This window comes from Candida albicans, chromosome R (assembly GCF_000182965.3).
Source record: "Candida albicans SC5314 chromosome R, complete sequence".
Lineage (NCBI taxonomy): Eukaryota > Fungi > Ascomycota > Pichiomycetes > Serinales > Debaryomycetaceae > Candida > Candida albicans.
In genome coordinates, this window is record NC_032096.1 from 1,197,258 (window position 1) to 1,216,811 (window position 19,554).

The following is a 19,554-nucleotide window of genomic DNA, read 5'->3' on the forward strand; positions in this document are numbered from 1 at the left end:
GCTTGCATTCCTTTAATTATAATAGTAAAAAATTGCCCTTCTATGTAGGGTCAACAATTTGGTAGGTTGACGTGTTTGTGTGTTAATAAACTCACCCACGAGCTAGTTAATGAAAACTCCTTACTGAAACGAGTAGCTTAAATGCATTTGCTCATAATAATTAATTCATTCACAAACCCACAGACCAGTTACCATTTAACAAGAATAATAAATTGTATGATTTCAGGTACACTATACAATTTAGTTATATTCTTTGTTCTTCCTTTAGTCTAGTGTTAACATTATCGACATTGTTATATTTGAATTGTTAAGAACAATTAGAGCCACAATGATATAGCAATTCTACACATCCTTTTGATTGATTACTTTATAAAAGCAACTTCCAATAAGAAGTTATATGTAAACCAGATGAAACAAAGAAATTGAAGGAGGTTTTAGTTGTCTATAATATGTAGGATGTTCAAGCAATGTTTCAGCCACCACTATAGTAAATATTATTTTTTATAAGCTTTGTTACCCCTGATTTGGATCAACTAAAAATTCAAAAAAATATAAAAAATTTGCCATTCATACACACACACATTCTTATCTGTACACAGAAATACACTAAATTTCCTAATCTATACAATTAAATTTGCTCCAGTTGGTATTGAAACATGATTTTTTAAGCGTGTTAGAGGAACCTCTTCTTTCTTTTATACAGTATTTACATAGTTAGCGTTTTGTGTGATTCTATAGAATTTCAATGTACGCAAATGCCTGAAAATTTCAGGTACGTGTCTCACAGAATTTGAAGTCAACGAGAATTCAACTGTTGCAACTACACAACTACAAAGCAAACTAAGAAAATTTCATAGAATACGTATCATTAGCAATAACTTATCAAAAAGATCATGTTTCAATAAGATTTTGTAGTATCTATTGTAGTAGTGAATTGCAACAAGACATGCAGCTTGGGCAGTCGGTTTTTTCTCTTTTTCTTTTTCTTTTTTTTTGTCCCCGTTTATTTCTTGACACTCTTACAGATACATACGAGTTATTCAAGAGCCCAGAAAAAACACAAAATCAACTGACTAGCACTTATAAAATTGATTGAAACATGTTTTCGTCTAAAAAATGGGTATACGTTATCAAGTTTCCCACTTCTTTTTTTTCTTTTAGTAGTATAATTTTGAATTCTGAAGTGGCTAATGATCGCCATGTCCTGTCTAATATGGGTACAACTACATGTAAAATGCCAGAATATACTGAAAGAAATTGTCATTTCAACATAACAGAATGTTATTAACGACTCTTAACAAAAAGAAAAGATTCCTTCACAACTTCCAATTTCTTTCCAATTTCTTACATTCCACACGTGCAGTTCTGTATTACACACGACCCGGTTTTTCTTGAATCATAACCCAGATTAAACTATTTTCTCCTTGCATATTACATTCTAATTCAATACAAGGAATTTGGGATGTAGTAGTAGACGATGAATCAACTTCTATTCTAGTTTTCTAGTTCTATATATACATGTACTATGCCAAAATCAGGGTTAAGGTCATAATCTTATTACTACTATTTTGTGTCTTACGTGATTAAGGTTTCTTCTTCGTCTGAGCTATTTCACTCATCAACTTGATACACCTCTCAACATTCTCTCCCTTTGGAGCACAAACAGGTACAATCTTCCATTCGCTATGATTGTGTTCAATGTAATCACGGAGCACCTTGAAATTAGCACCTTCAGAGCTTAAGTCAGCTTTTGTAGCAACCACCAATACATTTTTATCTTTCATACGACGAGGACCCACTTCTTCTAATAAGATTTTCAAATCATCGACTGGATTTGCCGACTCCAACGAAACAACAAACACCAATCCTCCTGAACGCTCAATGTGTCGCAAGAAATCCAAACCCATTCCTTTATTCTGGGATGCACCTTTTATAATACCTGGAATATCAGCCACAGTGAATGGGTCCTTATCAATCCTTGTAAAGATTGTCCCCACAGTAGGTTGCAAAGTAGTAAATTCCCAATGACCAACCCTTGGTCGAGCTTTTGAAATTGCTCTCAACAAAGAAGATTTGCCGGCATTAGGTAATCCCACCAACCCCAAATCAGCAATTAGCTTCAATTCCAACAAAAAGTTAGCAGTAATTCCTGGTCTCCCCATTTTACAAAACCTTGGTCCTTTGATTTCTTTAGTCAAAAAATGCATATTACCAAGTCCTCCCTTACCACCACGTAACAATAATAGAGGCTTCTGCGTAACTTGATTACAATCTAAGCCGACAATGGGGAACCTATCATTATAACTTTCTTCAAATAGTAATTCCTCATCATAACCAGTAACTTTTTCATTCAAATCTTGGAAAAAATCCTTGTCTCTAAAATATTCTTCATCATGCTCTTTAAATATCCATCCTTCGCCAGGACGGTATCCTCCACGATTCAACTGAATAAAATCACGATCATCAATATCAAATTCCATGAAAACATCATTTAATGCGTCACCTTCTCTTTGACTAACGAATTTTTTAAAATCTTGAGGATCTGGTATCCATCGAACTATTGTCCCCAACGGGATATCAATAATTATATCATCTCCACTTTTCCCATCCAATTGTGATCCTTTACCTGGCTGTCCACCTTTAGCTACATATCTCTTTTGTAATCCATGTAAACTAGTGATATTTTTATCAACAACATTCAAATAAATACTACCACCATTGCCTCCATCACCTCCGTCCGGTGGTCCCATTGGTTTGAAATTATCCTTGAAAAATGAAACACATCCATTACCACCATTCCCACTGGTCAATTTAATCAATTTTAAATCAATAAATTTTTTGTTCTCAACTTTTGCAGCACGTTTAGCTTTAAGAACAGTTAGGTTCAGGTAGAATACATGATGTGAATGATGAGTATTACCAAAGAAATAATCTGCAATGGATGTAGTGGCAGTGGTTAGACCCGTAGTTAAATCACGAGATAGCTCGGTTATTTTGATCATTGGAATATCAGAATTTTCCAAGGTTTCATCTTGTGGTTTATTGTAGTTGGTTGGATAAACGGTTCGTTCGTAAGATTCTGGCGATGTTGGTTTAGTGGTGTGGATTTTGAAATTTTTGGGCTGGTTTAAAGTGTTCAGGGAACTCGATTGTAACATCTTAGCCGTGTCTAGTAGTTCATTACGCAAAGTAGTCGATATTGAAAAACTCCGATATAGCCTTGGAATCATTGTTAATAATTATTGTTGGAATAGATGAGTTTGGTTTGTAAGAGTGATTTTCAGTGATTTTTTTTTTTTTCACTTGAACTCCTAGTAAGTTCTATATTGGTTTGCTTTTTCGAAAAGATGATTGTAGAAGTTGCAAAAACCACCACCCAAATATAAACCGGAAAGACCGAAGCAGTTCATGTACTTAGTTCAAACCAATTTATTTGGCTTTGCAGAATTAGTTACATAACAACTAATGTTTCAACCTTATATAGTATGTAAAAACATGATGCCCATTCTGTAGCTGCCACCGAGAGAAATATCCCCAAACTATTCCTGACCAAGAATATCATTACAAAATAACATAAATAGACTATTTCAAACAGTTTGCTTTATAATCTTTTCGACTCTTGAAGGTTCGTGTCCATCCCGGGTTAATCTACAGTTAATGTAAACCTCATATCTGGGATGCATCACCATTCTCCATCTCACCTTCGATTTTCTAGTCCTACAGATTTCTCGCGATGAGGAAAGACTACATAAAGTAAAAAAAAATCAAAAATTAACAGAATCAGACCAACCTTATACAACATACACAATACATTTCTATCACAATGTCTTTTAACGATTTAGGGGTAGCCAAGTGGCTTAGTGAATCTCTTGATGCTATGAAGATATATACACCAACAGCTATTCAATCAGCATGTATTCCAGCAATTTTGAAGGGCCACGATTGTATTGGTGGTGCTAAAACTGGTAGTGGTAAAACCATTGCATTTGCAGCCCCAATGTTAACTCAATGGTCAGAAGATCCCTTTGGGATATTTGGTTTGATTTTGACACCAACACGTGAATTGGCATTACAAATAGCTGAACAGTTTGCGGCATTGGGAGCAAATATGAATATTAAAGTGGCTGTTGTTGTCGGGGGTGAAGATTTCGTTCAACAAACTTTAGCATTGCAAAGAAAACCCCATTTTGTCATTGCCACACCCGGTAGATTGGCTGACCATATCTTGAACAGTGGAGAAGAAACCATTAGTGGATTAAGAAGAGTTAAATATTTGGTGTTGGATGAGGCTGATCGATTATTGAGTAATAGTTTTGGCAGTGATTTACAACGATGCTTTGACGTATTACCTACCAGTGATAAACGACAAACATTGTTATTTACTGCCACTATAACAGATGCTGTGAGGGCATTGAAGGAGAAACCACCGACTCCAGGTAAACCTCCCGTGTTTATGCACGAAGTTGAAACAGTTGATAAGGTGGCTATACCGTCAACATTACAAATATCGTATGTGTTTGTTCCTTCTTACGTCAAAGAAGCATATTTGAATAGTATATTACATCTTGAACAGTTTAAGGATTCAACAGCAGTGATATTTGTTAATAGAACAACAACAGCCGAAGTTTTACGAAGAATGTTGAGGAAATTGGATTTCCGAGTCGCCTCATTGCATTCGGAAATGCCCCAATCTGAAAGAACAAATTCATTGCATAGATTCAAAGCTGGCGCGGCTAGAATATTAATAGCCACTGATGTTGCCTCGAGAGGTTTGGATATACCCACCGTGGAGCTCGTGATTAATTTTGATATCCCAGCTGATCCTGATGATTTCATTCATAGAGTCGGTAGAACTGCCAGAGCAGGGAGAAAGGGTGATGCCGTGTCTATTATTGGAGAAAAAGATATTGATAGAATTCAAAGTATTGAAGAAAGAATCAATAAGAAAATGGAGTTGTTGGAAGACGTTAATGACGATAATGTGATTAAAGAATCATTGAGTGCCACATCAGTGGCTAAACGTGAATCATTGATGGAAATGGATAAAGAAAATTTCGGTGAACGTAAGAAAATCAACAGAAAGAAACATGGACTCGATAAAGTGAAACCAGAAAGAGTAACAAAGCCAAAGAAATCTAAGAAATAACCCTCGTGTATACATTCTATTAAGATTGTTCTATATACCCTTCAACAATCATAGTGATATTTATTGCCATCAACGTTACAATGATACTTGTCATTCCAATTATGGTTGTCAAATTGTTAAAGCTATAAGTAGCGATTTTATGTTTAGCATATCGATTTATAGTAACAAAATAATTAACACCAGTGACACATAGCACAAACAAGGCAAGAACAAGTAGTATATAAGATATGGCACTATTGAATGCCGTGTGATTGAAATATTTTTTCTTGTTGTTACCAGAATTATCATCCGGCGACCCAGAAGTATCTAATTTGAAATTTAGTATTATACCCAAAGCTGTAAAGAACAAAGCAGTTGAAAATCTAACAAAAGTAAGACATGTTCTTTCCAGTTGTAACACATCTCTGGGTTCAGAAGTCTCGACTTTCATAACCAAACTATAAGGGAATTTCGATTGAACTTTTGGTTGTGATGTGGGTCGTCTGGTATAAGAAAGTTTTCTTTGACGTAATTGTAATACATTTTGCTCTTGTAAATCCCCAGAAGTACCTTCATAAGTTTCAATTTCCTCTTCAAGTTCTCTTAAATTTGTCATTTCGGTTTGGTTTGTCGGCGGTTTATCACAAAGTCCTGATTGTGGTTTTTAATTTTTTTTTTGCCTTGTTTATTAGCATTCCTTGTTACAATTATCTGATTCCTTAAATTACTAAGAATAGCGTGTATAAAAATCCAAAAAAAAATAGCATCTAAAATTTCTCTTTCTATTATACACACTTTATTTGTTTTGATTTATACTACACTTAAAAGACGAACCAATAATCAATATAATTGGAAAAAACATATTCATATTATGTCAATATGAGCAAGCCTAGAAAACAACAAAAATGTAAAACGTGTGGTCACACACAGTTTGATGTCAATCGGTACACTGCAGCAGGAGATGTGTCTTGTCTTCGATGCGGAACGGTGTTGGAAGAAAACCCCATAGTCAGTGAAGTCCAATTTGGAGAATCGTCATCAGGTGCAGCCATGGTACAAGGTGCTATGGTTGGAGCAGATCAAGCAAGAGCAACCTTTGCTGGTGGGCGTCAGAATGCCATGGAGAGTAGAGAACAGACTTTGAGTAATGGTAAGCGGAAAATTAAGAGAATTGCAGCTGCTTTAAAGATCCCTGATTATATTGCTGAGGCTGCTGGAGAATGGTTCAGATTGGCGTTAACGTTGAATTTCGTCCAAGGAAGACGGTCTAATAACGTGTTGGCTACATGCTTGTATGTTGCTTGCCGTAAAGAAAGAACCCACCATATGTTGATTGACTTTAGTTCAAGATTGCAAATTTCCGTGTATTCACTAGGTGCTACTTTTTTAAAAATGGTCAAGGCGTTGCACATAACATCATTACCGCTAGCCGATCCTTCGTTGTTTATACAACACTTTGTAGAGAAATTGGATTTTAAGGATAAGGCCACCAAAGTGGCGAAAGATGCTGTCAAATTAGCTCATAGAATGGCCGCTGATTGGATACACGAGGGAAGACGACCAGCAGGTATTGCTGGTGCGTGTGTGTTGTTGGCAGCAAGAATGAACAATTTCCGTAGGAGCCATGCCGAAATTGTTGCCGTGTCTCACGTTGGAGAAGAAACATTACAAAGAAGATTAAACGAGTTTAAAAAAACCAAAGCTGGTACATTGTCGGTAAAGTCATTTAGAGAGGTTGAAAACTTGGAAAGCTCTAACCCTCCATCATTTGAAAAGAACCGTGCTATGGAATTGAAAATTTCCAAGAAACTACAGCAGCAGCAAACAGACAATTTTGAAGACTTGTCAAAGATGACAGAAGAAGAAAAACAATCCGTGTTTGGCAAATTATCTAAAGAGGAGGCTCAAAAACAGTTGTTGATGAATACAATTTTAAGCGATATCACCATTACCACCGAAAATCTTAATGATCAGATGGATAGAATCTTGAAAATGAAGAAATCTAGTTTGGAAAACTCTCTTTACAAAACACCATATGAATTAGCATTAGCCAATGGATCAGAGCAGGACCCTTCAAAGATTTGGAATATTAATAAACCAAAGAACCTTGTGGCAAACTTACCGAAAACAGACGATATTTTACAGAACGTTTCCTCAGAAGTGGAATTAAATTCAGATGATGACGATGAGATCGTCCTAGAAAGTAAACTTACTGAAGAAGAAGTTGCTATTAAAGAAAGAATTTGGACCGGGTTGAACCACGATTATTTGGTTGAGCAAGAAAAAAAGAGGTTGAAACAAGAAGCAGATGAACTTACGGGAAACACATCAAAGTCGTCCAGCGGTAATCGTCGTAAAAGAAACAAGTCTTCATTACCTGCTGAGTTACGTAAAGAGCTTGGTGACATTGATTTGGATGAAGATGGTACTCCAAGATCAGCTGCCGATAGTGCAAAGATGTATATTTCGAAAACATCGGTGTCTAAGAAAATTAATTACGATTCACTTAAAGGGTTACTAGGAGGAAACATGGGATTTTAAATATGAATGGTTATGAAAAAAAAAACAACTTATTATAGATTTGGTGTTTAAAAATTAGTAATATAGTACTTTAACTTATATTTGGTTTTCTTTACATTTATTTGTTGCAGTCAAAAAAAAACGCACTATAATTTTGTGTTCTTACAAAAATGCTCATCTCTCTTTCTGTTCCTAAAAAAAATACACATTTAAAAAAAAAAATTCTATTATTCACGCTTGTATTGCAAAGGAAGCTTTATAAATTACTTTTGATAATCTAATATCCTAGAGTTTACAACGATGGCTAAAAAAAGAAGAGCTGCTATATTGCCTACCAACATTATTCTTTTACAGAATGTTGTGCGTAGAGATCCTGAATCATACCATGAAGAATTCTTACAGCAATTTTCCCATTATGAATCTCTTCGAGATTTGTATTTAATTAATCCGACCGGTGTGGATGCTAACTCTACAACCGAGTTTATTGATTTAATAGGATTTATGTCAGCTGTATGTAACTGCTATCCAAAAGAGACTGCTAATTTTCCTAATGAATTAAAAGAGATATTATTAAACAACCATCGTGATTTAACTCCCGAGTTACGTGAGAAAATTATCCAATGCTTGACAATGTTAAGAAATAAAGACATTATATCTGCTGAAATGTTGATACAGACAATATTCCCATTATTAATTACTAGTAATGCTGGACAGCAAGTGAAGCAAATGAGAAAACAAATTTATTCCACTTTGATTGCATTGTTGAAATCTGTTAATACAGGCACAAAGAACCAGAAATTGAATAGATCAACTCAGGCATTATTGTTTAATTTATTGGAGCAAAGGGACAATCAAGGGTTATGGGCTACTAAATTGACAAGGGAATTATGGAGAAGAGGTATTTGGGATGATTCCAGAACCGTTGAAATAATGACTCAGGCTGCTTTACATCCAGATGTCAAAGTTGCCGTCGCAGGTGCTAGGTTCTTTTTAGGGGCTGACAAGGAAAGGGAAGACAATTTTGAAGAAAGTTCAGATGAAGATGGTTTCGATATGAATGAGTTGAGACATAAAATGCAAATTAATAAAAAGACATCCAAAAGAGGTAAGAAGTTGGAGCAAGCTGTAAAAGCCATGAAAAAGAAGAATAATTCCAAACATTCAGCAACTTACTTGAACTTTTCTGCCATTCATTTATTAAGAGATCCCCAAGGCTTTGCGGAACAAATGTTTGATAATCATTTGAGCAGTAAAAATTCCAATAAATTTGATTTGGATCAAAAGATTTTGTTTATGAATTTGATTTCAAGATTAATTGGTACACATAAACTTATTGTGTTGGGTGTATATACATTTTTCTTGAAATATCTCACTCCAAAGCAAAGAAATGTCACTCAAATTATGGCTGCCGCTGCTCAAGCATCACACGATTTGGTACCACCAGAGTCAATTCAAATTGTCGTGAGAAAAATTGCTGACGAATTCGTTAGTGATGGTGTTGCTGCAGAAGTAGCATCAGCAGGTATAAACACCATTAGAGAAATATTAGCCAGAGCCCCATTGGCTATCGACGCTCCGTTATTGCAAGATTTGACTGAATATAAGGGTTCAAAATCTAAAGCAGTGATGATGGCAGCAAGATCATTGATTTCTTTGTATCGTGAAGTAGCACCCGAAATGTTGTTGAAAAAAGATCGTGGTAAGGTGGCTAGCATAGAATTGCAGAAGGGTGAGAAAAGTGGCTTGCCTCAATATGGGGTTGAGAATAACGTTACTTCAATTCCAGGTATTGAATTATTAGCTAAATGGAAGAAAGAGCAAGGCTTAGATAGTAGAGAGGACGAAGAAGATGATGCCAATTGGGAGGTTGACGATGATGAAGATGCAAGTGATATCGAAGGTGATTGGATAGATGTTGAATCTGACAAAGAGATCAATATTTCAGATAGTGATGATGACAATGAAGAGGATGAGCAAGAACAAGAACCAGAGAAAGGTAAAGCAAAAATAGGTAAAGCAGAAGATAACGAAGATGAAGTTTCTGATTTAGAGTTGTCATCAGATGACGACGATGAAGATAGCGAGGAGAACAAAGATGGAAAAGCAGTTGCTGATTCAGAAGAACCTCCTACCAAGAAGCAAAAGATCAGAAACGAAAATGCAGATATCAATGCCGAACAAGCCATGAATGAGTTACTTTCCAGCAGAATATTGACACCAGCTGATTTCGCCAAATTAGAAGAATTAAGGACAGAAGCAGGTGTATCGAAGATTATGGGTATTTCAAATGAAGAAGCTGTTGATTCTACTTCCTTGGTAGGTAAAGTCAAATACAAACAATTGCGAGAAGAAAGAATTGCTCATGCTAAAGAGGGTAAGGAAGATCGTGAGAAGTTTGGCTCTAGAAAAGGTAAGAGAGATACTCCTCATTCTACTACCAATAAGGAAAAGGCAAGAAAGAAGAATTTTGTCATGATGATTCATAAAAAAGCTGTTCAAGGTAAACAGAAACTTTCTTTACGTGATAGACAAAGGGTTTTAAGAGCACATATAACGAAGCAAAAGAAGAAAGGGTTATAGTCTACATATAAGTTTTTTAGGTTTGTATTTCTTTTTTTATACACTTTACATATAGAGATAAAAATACAGATCAACTAAATATAACAAATACTAATAAAACATAATAGTAACAACAACAACTGAAAATAAAAAAAGAAGATTGTATGTAGAATGAAATATAGAAATAATGAAAAATTGTTTCAACTAATACAGATAGAAAGAAGAATTAAGTTCCAAAAAAAAAAGAAGTGGTTGTCAAAGCAAATCTCATGGAGAACCATGGCCAGACTTCTTTTTCTTTTCTTTCTTTTCAGTCTTCTTCTTCTTTTTTTTAGGTTCTTCTGGGCTGGATACTATATCAGTGGCGTCATCATCAAAATCCTGTTCGATACCATGACCAACAATTGGGGTTTGAACACTTGGTGGAGGATAATAAGCAGATCCATCTTTCAAAGACTCTTCGTACTTCTTCTTTTCGATGTTGTAAATAATCATAGCGTCGTCGTATCTTTTTTTGTAACCAGCCTTTTCTGCTTCACTGATACTATCCCAACGGTCTTTGATCATAGAGTTCATGTCAATAGCAGATAAAGAAGGCAAGTCCTTTTTCTTTCTTTCAATACCAATTTTCTTTCTGAGATCGTAAGAAAACTGGAAAAACATGGTCAATGGTTTCTTTGGAGCATTTGGGTCCTTTTCTTGCTTTCTCTTCTTCTTGCTTTCGGTGGCCTCTATCTTGGCACCATTACCGCTAGATAAGGTTGCAACAGTATTCAATGCTTCACTGACGGCTTTCAATTGTTCAGCGGAAACATGATCAGAACCACCAGAAGCTACCTTGTAAAACTCAATAGCGGCATTGGCAGCGTCTTGAGCAGCTTTGGATAATTCGAAAAGAGTAGAGACAAGAGTGTCTTTGGTTGTTTTCAAGTCTGACATTGGCGTGTTGTTTGTTTTTTTTTTTTGAGAATTATATGTGTGTCGTGTCAAAGGACTGAGGGTGTATTGGGTGTGTTCTGGTACCAAAGGATTGGTTGTAGTTATGGTAGTAGAAGTGGGCGGAAGAAAAAAGTGGTGACAACAAAAAAGTTTGTTGGAAAAATAAAATCTGGTGAGAAAATCGGGGGGAGGCTGGTGGACAGAGCGAATGATCAGAGTTTTGAAGAAAAGAAAAAAAAAATTTATTTGATAAACTTTTAGGGGGGGCGAGGAAGAAGGAAGAGAGGAGAACAACGGGAGAGGAGAGAGAAGAAAGGAGCGAGTAATCGAAAAATGTGGAACGAGAAAAAAAAAGGCTACGCGAACAACAAGAAATTGACAATAGGAGAAGAAAAACAAGGGAGAAATTTTTTTTTTTGTCGCCTTTCATCTTTGTTTTGTGCCCGACGCTAATTGGTTTTAAGCTGCGGAATCTGGCATGAAACAAATTTAGAGTTACACCCGATGGTGATGAAAAATAAGAGGCGGGCGGCTAGAGAACAAAAGATTTTGGTTAAGTATAACGGAAAAAGAAACAAAACTCGAACCACAACAATGAATGCCATATGAAAAAGCTTTCGCGTCGGCTGTAAACAAACTCTATACCAAACTATCGATATACTATAAAATATTATTAATGTTAAACTCTTGGAAGAGATTCGATTGTTTTATTTTTTTTTTTTTTTGGTACAGTTTCCTTTTGACCTTTTTTTACAGTAAACTTAATTTTATGTTGTGTGCTGTCAGTAATGAACTCTGGAGAAATTTGCCACATCGAAATAGTTATGTACTTCAACAAAATGTATTATTTCTTGAGGAATCTATTGCCGTGACCATGGCCAACCAATTGTTCGGCTTGAAAACGAACTTTGAGCTTGTTTACATTCTCCACAAATCACTGTGAGGACTCCATTTTACACCACACGGACCCAACATTCTTGCGTGAACGAGTAAGAAAAAATATGGGCTGAAAACCTTACAGATATTCAATTTGCTTACATCACAACCCCATGTGGCCAATAACGACCTTATCAAAACTGCAACAGCACTTCCGATTTTTTAGCAAATATGCGGTAACTTGTCCTGGTCAAGGATTATACAGAAACGGGGTTTTGGAATTAGTCAAAATTCAGAAACCGTTATTTCAACATTACCTAGATGAGTTAGATGCAGCGTTGAATTGCAAATTTTCAGACAAGTTGTTCGCTAATAGTTCTGAAACAGAAGCTAAGCAGTGGTTGAGCAAGACTGCAAACGCTCAACCGGCGATATTAGCATCAACCTGTATACTTTCAAACTTGGTCGAAACTGAACATCAAATATCTATTATTGACAATGCTTCTTATTTATTAGGTCACTCGTTAGGCGAATATACTGCTCTTGTGCTAAGTGGAATTATTGATTTTACTATTGGTATAAAGGTTGTTAGACGAAGGGGGCAATTGATGGAAGATTTATGTCTGGGCCAAAACTACGGTATGATTGCATTGTTAATAAAACCCAAGTTTGCCAAAGAAGTTATTGAACTAGCTCAAGAACACAACGTGTTAGGAAATATTAATTCAAATTATCAAGTAGTGATATCAGGTGAGATTACCAAGCTAAAAGAGTTTATTGACATACTAAGAAAGATCCAAAAGATGGCTTTAATAAAAGCAGTGCAATTACCTGTATCAATACCATTCCATAGTGAGATTTTGAAACCCGTTGTCCCTGAGTTGAAACTGCTATTGGACGGTGCACTCAATGATCAAAAAATTCCAATAATATCTAACTTGAATGGCCAGGTGTCGTATGAAAAGGAGTCTACTATCCGTAATATATTGGAGGCCAACTACCAACCAGTTCAGTGGCAGAAATCAATAGCGTATTTAGAAAATTCACCCGTGAGTACAATTTTCAATCTTGGACCTGGTGAAGCCTTACATGGGATTAATAAAAAGTATAACGTCAAGTCTGTTAGTCTAGACGATGTGAAATCGCTTGATAAAAATTCAGAGTTTATGGAACTAAAACAGCAGCTAAAGCAAAATTGATTTTTGATGTGTATGTACATATTCCGACTATACAATACAAAATACAAACACAATACTCAAATCGTCCCGATTCTCACACAGAACTTTAAGCTTTTTTCTTCTAATGTAGGATAATTTCTTGTCTATCGCTGTAACCATTCAAGCTTGTAATTTTCTATTAAATTCATTTTATTTCTGTCGCTTTATTTACTCATATAAAGTATGATCAATCCTTGAATAATAACAGAGTAAACAAATAAGAATTGGATTCTGATTTTTCTTTGCTTGGAAGTAATGGTGTTATTCATCGACGTGCTTTGGGGCAATATAAGAAATCGTAAAGATCTCATTAAGAAAATTGACAAGTTGGCAATCAATAATAAAACAACAATATAGTAGAATAATCCTAAATAGTTCCCCACAAGGTATTTTAAAATCAACAAAACAATGATTGAAACATATTTGTATCCAGAAAAACTTATTATATCATAGATTTTTGATTGTGGGCAATTTAATAAGTACAACCCAGTTTTAAAGATAACAACATCTAATACGGAAAATGCAATAGTTTGTGACGCCAAATATCCAAACAATTGAGGATGGAAATCTCCATTTATACCTTGGAAAGCAGCCCATAATAATATATATGTGACAAACGACATTAATGGCAAGTATAAATCGGGTGCATTGATGTCTAAGTTAGGAGGCAAGAATTGATTTGTCCCTGTCTCTTTAGTGGACACTCTATTCCAATCTTTATGATTATAAGGCATCAAAATCAAAATGATTTTCTTAAATACATAGGAATTGCTAACTTGGAAATAATACTTAATATCACCTTGTAAACTGCCAAAATTTTCTTGAAGATATTGATTTGATTGTTCAAATCCCGAACGTGCAAATTGTGATGCCAAAGCAGCAGCTGGATCATTCAAAAAATTGAATTGTCCCCCAGCAGCACCTGGTGGTGGTTGATGTGAGGAAACATGATGAATTGGCTGTGGATGTTGTAAATTTGTAGAATGAGGCTGTTGTTGCTGTTGTTGGTACTGCTGTTGCTGTTGTTGTTGATAGGCATCAGCGGCATTACCATATGGATTATACATCTTTGAAGATCTTTTATTACTAATCTCGAGCTGTGACAGTTTCAATTACTTTTCCTGGTAAGTTGTGGAACTAGGCAAATCCAGAAAATGACAAGAGAACACAACAATACAAAAAAACAATTTTTTGTTTTGAAAGAGAAAAGAAATAAAAGCATCGACTTCCTAAAAAAGTAACATTATGTAATCTAAGCTACCATTACCGGTATAGTTTGATTACTCAATACTCTCAACTTCGGGAAACAAATGTTGAAGAATGAATATTATTCTTCACAATTAAATGTATTATATATTACAATTGTTTCAAACTATTAAAATTGACTTGCCTCTAACGACTGTTTATTTCAAGAGTTTTCAAGTTAGGAGCATGTATTCCAGTATCTTCAAGGCTTTTGACATCCGGCAACGAAAGCAGCAAATACTCCAAGTGAGGCATTTCCTCAGATACAAAATCTACTGATTTTAGGAATGTACTGATATACAATCTGCGTAAGTTTGGAGGCAAAGTTATTTTAGTTATTTTGTAGTCTAAGATGGTCAAGTCTTCCAAAGATGAAGCGAACGAATACTCTGTTGTTGTATTCTCGTAACCAAACAGATCCAATATCAATTTTTTTAGCCCATCAATTTCATAGTTATCCAATATCGTCTCGTCTAATTCAAGACTTGTAACAACAGTGGGTAATTCACTTACATGCTCACAAGATTGCAAAGTAAGCGAATCAAACTTGACTTTTGATTCTGCAAAATGCTTTAAATCTGAATCAGGGTCACAACTATCATAACCAAAAAAAGTAGCATTAACTTTCAGAGCTTTATATAAAACCTCTGGAAAAATTTTATAAGTCAATTTAAATGCAAAAAAGTACTCTAAGTGGATAATCCTCGGAAATATCTTCCATTGGTTGACACCCTGTTTCAAACATTCTGGTTGGAATGTCATATGATCACAGTCACACTTGGAGAATCCAACGCCTGGCTCGTTACTCCTTTCGTGCCTTTTGACATGTTCAGTGATTTCCACGTCCAATAAAATTGCAGAAGCAACAATTTTCCTAATTGGCGACAAATACAAGAGTTTTGGCAAAATACATTTAGGCAAGTAATCAAGGATAATTGTAATAATCTCCAGTGGCAATTTTGCCAATTTAGCAAAGATATCAATATCCATACTAGTAGACGACATAAGAACGAATGTATTTGCACGATTCTGAATTAAGGGACTTTTTATATTTATACCATGAACGTGTTTTTGATTTGTTTGTAATGCCAGGCTTGGAGGAGGGAAAAACTTTTTCTAATGTAAATAATCTAAAGTTTTAGCTTCAATACACTGTGGTGTAATACTTTGAATAAAATATTGTATATCCATTTCTTGAAGAAAAATTCATTCCCTAATATACTCCAAGTGGTGCTTGGAATTAGCCGTATACTTAACACGTTATTATTTGAAACAGAAAAGTTAAAACTAGGGCCCTTTTTCAATTGGATTGGTAAATAACAAAGAATGCATACGTGTAGGGCTGCCAATTCTTAGATTCAAGCTATGAGGGGCGCAAATATCTCTCCAATAAACTCGTGCATAAATGTTTTTCGGTACAAAAAAGTCTGTTTTATGGTATAATGGTTAATGTACGTCCAAAAACAATAGGTTTGATGATTCTGTCAATGTTTGTTGTTGCAATGAATTGTTTAATTTATACCAACATACTCATAGTTTGAGGGTAAAATTGCTAGATTCTTGACCTGATACAATTTTTGACTAGCATATTCTCTAAGTAACCCCTATTTGCAACATCTTTTTGGTGTTGCTAATTTGATTTTTGATTTATTGCTATGAGAAAACCGCCTTGTGTTGTTTAGTTGATTCGTCCCCTTTACAATTTCGGGGTTATTCCATTCTCTTTTTTTTTTTTTCTCTTGTCTGATCCTGTACAGGAGTTCATCCCCTAAAATGGGTAACCAAGTGAGTGAGATAAATCACCAGACCCACCCAACATGGATTTCGATTCACTCTTACTTTTTTTAAAAAAATTCCTTTTTCTTCTTTGATACTAATACAAGTGAAACATACTTTATCATTCTCTAATATTCAAACATTTAAAAAGCATCAATGGTTCAAGGAAAAGTCTTGGTGGTTTCAAATAGAATACCTGTTACAATCAAAAGATTGGATAATGGTTCATACGATTATTCCATGTCCTCCGGTGGACTCGTTACAGCATTACAAGGTTTGAAAAAAACAACCGAGTTTCAATGGTATGGATGGCCTGGATTGGAAATTCCAGAAGATGAGCAAACTAAAGTAAATGACGAATTGAAATCCAAATTCAATTGTACAGCCATATTTTTAAGTGATACGATTGCTGATTTACATTATAATGGGTTTTCAAATAGTATTTTATGGCCACTTTTCCATTATCATCCTGGGGAAATGAACTTTGACGAAAATGCATGGGCAGCATATATTGAAGCCAATAAGAAATTTGCATTGGAAATAGTCAAACAAGTCAATGATGATGATATGATTTGGGTTCATGATTATCATTTAATGCTTTTGCCAGAAATGTTAAGACAAGAAATTGGTAACAAGAAGAAAAACATTAAAATTGGATTCTTCTTGCACACACCATTCCCATCATCAGAAATTTATCGTATTTTGCCCGTTCGTAAAGAAATTCTTGAAGGTGTGTTGAGTTGTGATTTAATTGGATTCCATACCTATGATTACGCCCGTCATTTCATCAGTTCGGTTTCAAGAATTGTGCCAAACGTCAGTACTTTACCTAATGGTATAAAGTACCAGGGACGTTCGATCAGCATCGGGGCTTTCCCCATTGGGATTGATGTTGATAACTTTATTGACGGTTTGAAAAAAGATAGTGTTGTGGAACGTATTAAACAATTGAAATCTAAATTCAAAGACGTTAAGGTTATTGTTGGTGTTGATAGATTAGACTATATCAAAGGTGTTCCGCAAAAATTACATGCATTTGAAGTCTTTTTGAATGAAAATCCCGAATGGATTGGCAAAGTAGTTTTGGTCCAAGTTGCTGTTCCATCCAGAGGTGATGTTGAAGAATATCAAAGTTTAAGAAGTACAGTGAGTGAATTGGTTGGAAGGATCAATGGTGAATTTGGTACTGTTGAATTTGTCCCTATACATTACTTGCACAAATCCATCCCCTTTGATGAATTGATCAGTTTATACAATATCAGTGATGTTTGTTTGGTTAGTTCTACTCGAGATGGTATGAATTTGGTTAGTTACGAGTATATTGCTTGTCAACAAGATCGCAAGGGTGTCTTGATCTTATCTGAATTTGCTGGTGCAGCACAATCACTTAATGGTGCCTTGATTGTTAACCCATGGAACACTGAAGATTTAAGTGAAGCAATCAAAGAAAGTTTAACATTACCAGAAGAAAAGAGGGAATTTAATTTCAAGAAATTGTTCACCTACATTTCGAAATACACTTCAGGATTTTGGGGTGAAAGTTTTGTTAAAGAATTGTACAAATGTAACCCACAAAAGAGTTTGAGGGACTAGATAACTTGCTAAGAAAGTGAGAGAGAGAGATACTTTATACACAATCTTGTTAAATTTCATTTAATTCATTACATTTCTTTTTCTTTTTCTTTAGTTTATTTTTTCTACGTTTAGAATGTAAAAACAATTAAACGATATATTAATTATTCAGTAAAAAGAAGTAAAGAAAGATATCAATAAATAATCTTAAAGAAAAAAAAAGGGGAAACTTCCCGGTTCAATCTATATAATCGTGATGTCGAAGTTGTTGTTGTGTCAAGTTGGATATATTTTCTTCGGTAAGCAATAATGGCTTGTCTTTGGTGGTTTTCTTTTTCTCTACTGCATCCTTAGGAACGCTAATCACCTGGGGCTTGATACCAAATGTTCTCAAAACTGAGCTTGAATATAATGGAGGGTGAATGACGTTACTCTCGGAGTAGAGGGAAGAATTGGGTAAGTTGGTTTTATGGAAAAATGGCTTCTTGGGTTGAGGAGATGGGTTAACTGCTACAGGAATTGGTTTTGTTTTCACCGGTTTATTCTCTTTTTCTTCTTCTAATTTGTAATGTTTAACATCGTTTGTAAAATTTTTAGCAGAACTGAATGCAGTCATTAAATATGGTAATTCTTCAGTAATACTTCCATGGTAATTGCTGATGGAATCTTGGTCTTTGACACTAGTGATTGAATGAACCATTGGTAATTGTGGTGAGCTTGAAAACATTGAATATTCGGAATACATGTCATCAGGACTAGTTTCGTGTTTGTCGTAATAATCTGTTTCAGAATCAACACTATCTAAATGATCTTCGTATCGGAAATGGTGCTGGAGATGTTCTTGAGTTTTGTCATGAGTTGAAATAGTCGATTGTGGTGTTGTTGTCATTGTTGTCATAGTCTCGTCTGCGGAAGCTTTTGCTTGCACAGCTTCTTCCTCTTCTTCCTCTTCTCCTTTTTGTTTTTCTTGAACATCGTGCTCGTGGCGACTGTCTTCTAATGTTTTATCAATTAATTTCTCTATTCTAAACTTTTCAAACATTTTTTCCAAATCGTTAATAACAGCTAAGCATTCGTATTTTGCATCACCATCTCCCTGTTCTACGGCATCATTTAGCTGCTGTAGCAATGCAACGATGAACGATTTATAATACATCACTGTGTTTTCATCTTCCCACATTTCCAACTCTTCTCCAATTATAATTAATCTGGCTTTCGAATACGAAATACTTAGCTGCTCCACCACATCGTTCTTCAATTTGATTATTCGTAGTAGCAATGAAGTCAACATTGTCCCTGCATCACTCATTAGATCTTTTGGTGAAAGGGTTCTAGAATTCTTGCTGATTAAATCGATATCGGATGATATTTTAGCAATTTTGACATTCAAATCTGTACAAGCACTTATAACCTTATTTGCAACGCCGGCATTGAAATCTTTAATATTATTATCATCGTTTGAAAAATGATTATCTGAATTGAAATCTAGTGATAAAAACTCCCAACTTTTAAACTTCAATTGAATGTTTTCCAACTCTTGTAATATTATAAACGAAGTGGAACATAATCTATTAATTCGTCGTTCTGATATTTCATGAATTAGTCGGATGAGTTCGGATGATTTGCATTTGTCTTTACTCAAATTAGGATCCTGTACTAATGATATGATTGGATCTGTATAAATCTCTATATCAGTCATGCAAGGGTAATAGATTTAATGAATAG

At 35.0% G+C, this 19,554-nt stretch overlaps 12 protein-coding genes across 12 annotated transcripts; 5 read left to right on the plus strand and 7 right to left on the minus strand. All coding sequences in view use genetic code 12, as the record gives it.

The window, feature by feature from the left end:
- Positions 1-1,583: 1,583 nt before the first annotated feature.
- Positions 1,584-3,230, minus strand: MTG2 (putative GTPase; the record flags this gene model as incomplete). The annotated part of the gene is made up of 1 exon (XM_706627.2): positions 1,584-3,230. One exon carries the CDS (start codon positions 3,228-3,230, stop codon positions 1,584-1,586), a length of 1,647 nt encoding a protein of 548 aa, XP_711719.1.
- Positions 3,231-3,823: 593 nt separating this feature from the next.
- Positions 3,824-5,146, plus strand: DBP8 (ATP-dependent RNA helicase; the record flags this gene model as incomplete). The annotated part of the gene is made up of 1 exon (XM_706626.1): positions 3,824-5,146. One exon carries the CDS (start codon positions 3,824-3,826, stop codon positions 5,144-5,146), a length of 1,323 nt encoding a protein of 440 aa, XP_711718.1.
- A 19-nt stretch (positions 5,147-5,165) lies between these two features.
- CAALFM_CR05640CA (uncharacterized protein) lies at positions 5,166-5,741 on the minus strand (the record flags this gene model as incomplete). The annotated part of the gene is made up of 1 exon (XM_706624.1): positions 5,166-5,741. One exon carries the CDS (start codon positions 5,739-5,741, stop codon positions 5,166-5,168), a length of 576 nt encoding a protein of 191 aa, XP_711716.1.
- Positions 5,742-6,004: 263 nt separating this feature from the next.
- Positions 6,005-7,666, plus strand: BRF1 (transcription factor TFIIIB subunit; the record flags this gene model as incomplete). Its single annotated transcript, XM_706623.1, has 1 exon — positions 6,005-7,666. The coding sequence occupies one exon, from the start codon at positions 6,005-6,007 to the stop codon at positions 7,664-7,666; it is 1,662 nt and encodes a 553-aa protein (XP_711715.1).
- Positions 7,667-7,945: 279 nt separating this feature from the next.
- SDA1 (Sda1p) lies at positions 7,946-10,225 on the plus strand (the record flags this gene model as incomplete). The annotated part of the gene is made up of 1 exon (XM_706622.2): positions 7,946-10,225. One exon carries the CDS (start codon positions 7,946-7,948, stop codon positions 10,223-10,225), a length of 2,280 nt encoding a protein of 759 aa, XP_711714.1.
- A 246-nt stretch (positions 10,226-10,471) lies between these two features.
- On the minus strand, positions 10,472-11,143 carry HMO1 (Hmo1p; the record flags this gene model as incomplete). The annotated part of the gene is made up of 1 exon (XM_706619.1): positions 10,472-11,143. The coding sequence occupies one exon, from the start codon at positions 11,141-11,143 to the stop codon at positions 10,472-10,474; it is 672 nt and encodes a 223-aa protein (XP_711711.1).
- A 31-nt stretch (positions 11,144-11,174) lies between these two features.
- Positions 11,175-11,573, minus strand: CAALFM_CR05680CA (uncharacterized protein; the record flags this gene model as incomplete). Its single annotated transcript, XM_706618.1, has 1 exon — positions 11,175-11,573. One exon carries the CDS (start codon positions 11,571-11,573, stop codon positions 11,175-11,177), a length of 399 nt encoding a protein of 132 aa, XP_711710.1.
- A 619-nt stretch (positions 11,574-12,192) lies between these two features.
- Positions 12,193-13,218, plus strand: MCT1 ([acyl-carrier-protein] S-malonyltransferase; the record flags this gene model as incomplete). The annotated part of the gene is made up of 1 exon (XM_706617.2): positions 12,193-13,218. The coding sequence occupies one exon, from the start codon at positions 12,193-12,195 to the stop codon at positions 13,216-13,218; it is 1,026 nt and encodes a 341-aa protein (XP_711709.2).
- Positions 13,219-13,400: 182 nt separating this feature from the next.
- CAALFM_CR05700CA (protein transporter YIF1) lies at positions 13,401-14,303 on the minus strand (the record flags this gene model as incomplete). The annotated part of the gene is made up of 1 exon (XM_706616.1): positions 13,401-14,303. One exon carries the CDS (start codon positions 14,301-14,303, stop codon positions 13,401-13,403), a length of 903 nt encoding a protein of 300 aa, XP_711708.1.
- A 325-nt stretch (positions 14,304-14,628) lies between these two features.
- CAALFM_CR05710CA (uncharacterized protein) lies at positions 14,629-15,486 on the minus strand (the record flags this gene model as incomplete). Its single annotated transcript, XM_706615.1, has 1 exon — positions 14,629-15,486. One exon carries the CDS (start codon positions 15,484-15,486, stop codon positions 14,629-14,631), a length of 858 nt encoding a protein of 285 aa, XP_711707.1.
- A 927-nt stretch (positions 15,487-16,413) lies between these two features.
- On the plus strand, positions 16,414-17,850 carry TPS1 (alpha,alpha-trehalose-phosphate synthase (UDP-forming) TPS1; the record flags this gene model as incomplete). The annotated part of the gene is made up of 1 exon (XM_706614.2): positions 16,414-17,850. One exon carries the CDS (start codon positions 16,414-16,416, stop codon positions 17,848-17,850), a length of 1,437 nt encoding a protein of 478 aa, XP_711706.1.
- A 217-nt stretch (positions 17,851-18,067) lies between these two features.
- Positions 18,068-19,528, minus strand: CAALFM_CR05730CA (uncharacterized protein; the record flags this gene model as incomplete). Its single annotated transcript, XM_706613.2, has 1 exon — positions 18,068-19,528. One exon carries the CDS (start codon positions 19,526-19,528, stop codon positions 18,068-18,070), a length of 1,461 nt encoding a protein of 486 aa, XP_711705.2.
- Positions 19,529-19,554: the final 26 nt, after the last annotated feature.